This window comes from Limulus polyphemus, unplaced genomic scaffold, assembly GCF_000517525.1.
Source record: "Limulus polyphemus unplaced genomic scaffold, Limulus_polyphemus-2.1.2 Scaffold4547, whole genome shotgun sequence".
In the NCBI taxonomy this organism is placed as follows: domain Eukaryota; kingdom Metazoa; phylum Arthropoda; class Merostomata; order Xiphosura; family Limulidae; genus Limulus; species Limulus polyphemus.
This window is the reverse complement of record NW_013670157.1, coordinates 31-5,333: the sequence shown is the minus strand read 5'-3', so window position 1 is coordinate 5,333 and position 5,303 is coordinate 31. Positions and strand designations below refer to the sequence as shown.

Here is a 5,303-nt window from a genome sequence, read left to right as displayed (position 1 = left end):
GAGTATTAAATGTGCTGTATGAATGAAATAGGACAATTATAAGTGGCCTACACCCTACAGGTATCCACTGTCAAAACAGTGCATTCTAATCTTTATAAATAAGAACGTTATATTTGCCTTGCTATACTTGTTATTAGGTTTATTTTTATGATTGATATAAGTAGGTAACTTGCTCTAATAAGTAGATAGTATTAATTAGATATTACTTAAAGCTCTGCAATAACGATAAACACTGCCAAAACAGTGAATGGGTTAATAGAGGTATTTTTCTGAATAAACTTATTTACTTGTCTCTTTTATTTCTGTGATAGCAAATTAAATCTAAAGTGATGTTTTACAAAATATTTTATTTTATAAATATGCAACTGTGTCACAAACATTTAAAGAAAATTCGAACAGTTTTAGTAGTAATACTTATTCATTCATCACTACAGGATGATGAAATGTGTGGAGAGATAAGAGAAGATGATTCAAATGATGAGAACGAAGGCGAAGAGGCTACTATTGACTCGAGGCTTCAAGCCACAAATGTAAGTGAACTTATTTTGTTATGTACTGAACAAGAATAAACTTTCACCTGTAGAATCATGGATACATGTTACAAATAACCAACTCAGTCAGCTTTCAGTAAACACTGTAATTCTTTTGTAGACAAAATATAAGAATTTTTAATGAAGTATCTTTATTAAACATTTCTTCAGAGTCAAAGTGTTGGCTGCTCTGAGTGCAAAATGATTTTCACGTTTAGATTAAAAATACTTTTCTTCATCTGAAAATTGTCAAATTTCCTTTACATCTCTAAAACCTCCTTAATAAATTTTAAATTTCTTTTTTTTAAGTAAATATTCATATTTTATCTGTTATTTTCTTTATTCCAATTCTAAATGAAGTCAGTCAATTTGACTAACCATGTAACCACCATAAAATTAATAAGAAGTAAACTTAAATTACCCTTTTTTTCTGTATAGAATGAGTGCAAATTGTAACAGGAAACTACATTTCTTTATCCTAAATAGCTTACAGCATCTGTTTCTACTTAAATTTTATTGTTTTTTCGTCCTTGGAACTGTGTCTAACTAACAATCCAACCACACAAGTTGTAAATAATTTGGCAAACGTGTAGTTCATGTCACCCTATAGAATAAAGTAATGCACGAGCTACTTCTGAGCATTTCTCATGAAAGATTTTTATTATTTTTATTTATGTTACCTATAATATCTTATAAGTATCATAATTTTCTGGCTTTCTAACTATGCGATAATTGCTGTTAAAAATTCAGCTTAGCTCATCTACTTGTTTCCCATGAGAATGAAGTTTGAACTGGAAGCAAAATAGACAATTATCTGTACAGAAAACAACATAGTATAATGTGCCATTTGATAGATAAAAACTTTGGCTTTCTATTGGTTATGAGTCATATAGTATTAAACATCAAAAAGAACTATTGACAGTTTGTAAAAGAGAGGATGTGATGTGTTGGCATGGAGAATGGGTCCAATTTCTAGTTTATGGCTCATAAACAAATATTATTGAAGACTATAAAAATTATGCTTTATATGAGCAATAACTATGTTATAATGAGTAATTTATAATCAGTTCTGTACTTCTAGAGCAAATGTCACAATTCTCATACTAGGGGAGATTAAGGATGTTTTAAAAATACTTCCTCAAGAATTTAAAATTTGATTTATTTACTACATTTTGATGCTGAGTTTATTTGAATACCATGATAATTAAGTAGTTTAATTAAATCTTAAAGTTGAGTCGTGCACTTTTACCTGCCGTGACAAGAAAGTTAAACCTGATATGTGTGTTTTCCAAACCATGGTATAAAGGCAATGTGAAAATTGAATATTAACACCAATAATATTTTTCTTGAAAAACTGTTAAATTATTCTATACGATAATGGAAATTTTTCCATATGTTGATGTGAATGTCTTTTTTGGCTCATTTCTTCGGGGAATGTTTTTATCCTACATTGAATTTCTGTGGATATTGAAAAAAAAAATTAATAAACTACTACTGAGTGATAGCTTTATATTGAGCTTAAATTAAAGATGTTTTTTTCTAGCTTGGTGTGGGTCAGGAGTCTGGATCTAAAGGGACCAAACCTTTGCATCCTCGTGAAATAGATGCTTATTGGTTGCAACGAAAGTTAAGTAAATTCTACGATGATCCAGTGGTGGCTCAAACAAGAGCAGGTGAAGTTCTGGAAATTCTCAAGGTTTGTATTTTGTATTGTTAGTATTAGTTCCTCTTATGTTTTGTCCAAAGTTTTGTGTTTTTATTTGATTTTTAAAACATACTTGTGTGTTCAGTTTCAAGGAAGATAGTTTTAATTTCTTGATTGCCGAGTCTCTTATTATTTGATTGTTGTTAGAACTACATATTGTTTTTATCAGCAGCTCCATACTCTTTATGCATTCTTAATGTCAAAATAAAGGACACTGTGGCAATAGAGAAACTAAAACCAACATTGAACTCTAAACCATCAGCAACAGAAATTCTTCCACATTAAAAACACTTGTTATGGTACTGATCATTTTGTATTTATTAGTATATATCTAAAGTTCTGTTTATATCTATTTATTTCTAGTGTGAGGAAACTAGTACAAATATACTTTTTTTATGATATATATTGTTTTTGTTATTTGTTTTTTAGACAGCTATTGATGATCGAGATATTGAAAATCAACTTGTTTTGTTGCTGGGCTTCAATCAGTTTGAATTCATCAGAGTTTTGCGCCAGTACAGAGATATGAGTGAGTATTTCTAGGATATTAAGTCCCAATTTTCCTGGCTTGTTTTGTACCTTGTCAAAATTTTCCTTCTATTAGTATAATTTGGAAGCTTTGATGTGTTTTGGAAATATTATTTTACGATTCTGTGATTAGCACTCTTACTTCAAACAAAATATTAAAGTATGTGTGTGTGATGACCTAAAACATGCTCAAGAAGTGCTAAAACATCTTGTGAAACAATATGTAACAAAAGCATATTTTAGGTTTTTTTTCTCTGGTTTTATTTTTTATTGGACAATTATATATCAGAACTTTTCTATGTCATATACAGCTATGCATATGTAACAGTTGTTTTTGTGCATAATAAATGATTCAGTAAGAGCAGTTAATATGACTTGTTTTAAAATGTAGATCCAATGCACAAGAAACACCATGTAAAGATGACCATTAGACAAGATGTACAGTGACACTGAAGTTGTTCTGCAACCTGATATGGATAACATGATAATTAGAGATTATTCTGATAACTTAAGTGGTAAATTATATTGTTCAGAATACCTAATTCGTCTCTTTTTTTTCTTTTTTTTCACCTAATTCCTGATTAGTTCAGTTATCTTATTTCTTACTGTTATCATTAAAAATAATATCAAATAATTTACCTATCATATATTCTCTTTGAAGAAGGTAAAGTATGGCATATTCATATAGTTTTTATGTTATCATAAAATTTTATTTTTATTTTCAGTTTTGTACTGCACCCTTTTGGCCTCATCCCAAAGTTCAACAGAAAAAACTAAAATTAGAGAAAAGATGCAAGGGGACCCTGAATTGGAAAAGATTCTTCGACAACTAGAAGATACTGGAAAAGAAGACATAGTTCAGGTATTAATACCGGAGAATTTACTAGTTATGGTGTTGATAAATATTGCATCTTAACTTCAGATATTGATATTCTTTGGTTTTATTTATGTATTGTTTTTTATATAAAAGTTTTTTTATGCACTCTCTCAAACTACAGGCCAGTTTTGTTCCATGGAAATATATGAAATTATCTATTCATAATAGTGTGTGTATATATTAAACAAAAGAATTGGATCACACATCATCAGAAAAAGCACAATATAAAAAATGCTATTAATGATATAAATTATTCTGTGAGGAACTTGTACCTTCACATATGATATTTGAAAACTTGTATATTTGTTGTCTGTATTATTCAGGCCACCATTACTTACTGTTACAAAAATCAGATAACCTTCTCAGGGGTTGACAATCAAATTATCTCTTGTTATATACTAGCAGAAATACTTGCCATCCAGGCAGGTATAACTGCTAGTTCCTGCGGCCTTTCTTGGAATTGTCTGACAGTTCTACAACAATGTATTCATACCTGACATTCAATAATGTTCATCATCCATGAGAAAAAGGATTTTATTGAAATTTTAGTTTAAAAATGAGCTATCATCACAGCATTACATCACAGAGTAGATTTAATTTAAATATTTCTTTGTACACACAGTTATCAATGAAAGTGCCTTGCTTTTCTGTTGCCAACACTCAGGAGATTTTCACTAAAGAAAAACAAATAATTTTTTTTTTAATTTGTTTTTGATTGTTTTATATTTGAAACTTAATTCTTTTTGTTTGTAATTTTTATTGGTTAAATCTGAAACATATCATTTTTGTGGAAATTTCAATTGCTTTATTTATTGCTCAGCTTTAAAAATACTGCATAGTTATTAAAATATTACCCACTTATGATTGGTGATGATCAGTGTGGTATTTTCTAAGATCTGAGTTTTGGACGTATACATATCAAGCTCCATTATAATAAGATTCTAACAAGATAAAATACATTTTTTAGCTTTCCCTTATGGTTCAGGCTTTTACATCAGATATTATAGTGGTACTTAATTCCTAATTTTTGAGTATACTGATCACTTTCCTACTGATACAGTACTGAAAAATTCAGGTACATCTTTACAATTTCAACCTTCAAATCCTTCTCCCCTCCTTTCCCTCCCTACACACATACACACACACACACACTCACAGATAAGAATTAGATATTATTTGCACATTAATTATTAATATCCCTTACTGGCTATGTATTCAACTTATTACATGTTTCAAGATATTTGTTGTAATCTGGAAGTGAAAAATACTCTTTAAAAAAGCAGTATAATTCTTTCATTCCAACAATTCAAAAAAATTAAACTGATCAGGTTTTAATATTTTTTATTACCTCCCTCATGCTTACCACAGGTGGCTACCAGTGATTTTGTCATTCTGTACAATAATGGGAGGAAAAGTATTGTTGTGTGGATATATGTAAATGGTTTCTATTCTAATTTAATTGAAGCATTTATATCCATTTCATACAGTCCTGTGTTTTAATTGTTTGTTGATGTTTTTTGCCAGGTGTTCTAATTAAAAAACCCCTGGTAATTATGGTTGGCAGTTATTTTTCATTGTTGTGCGAGTTATATTGAGAATGTTACAAGATAAAAATGTGCTACTAAAGTTTTACGTTAGTGACATTGAAGCTTTATGTTTTACA

The 5,303-nt window shown here is 29.4% G+C and overlaps 1 protein-coding gene across 1 annotated transcript in view; it reads left to right on the top strand.

Moving 5' to 3' along the window:
• The window catches only part of LOC106471327 (U5 small nuclear ribonucleoprotein 200 kDa helicase-like), a gene marked incomplete at its 3' end in the record, with an annotated part of 12,833 nt that extends 9,208 nt beyond the window's left edge, over window positions 1–3,625 (top strand). The window contains exons 6-9 of the mRNA XM_022399942.1: window positions 435–530; window positions 2,074–2,226; window positions 2,665–2,764; window positions 3,489–3,625. Of these exons, the coding sequence (XP_022255650.1) occupies window positions 435–530; window positions 2,074–2,226; window positions 2,665–2,764; window positions 3,489–3,625 (486 nt within the window). The remainder of the gene's footprint in view (window positions 1–434; window positions 531–2,073; window positions 2,227–2,664; window positions 2,765–3,488) is intronic.
• Window positions 3,626–5,303: the final 1,678 nt, after the last annotated feature.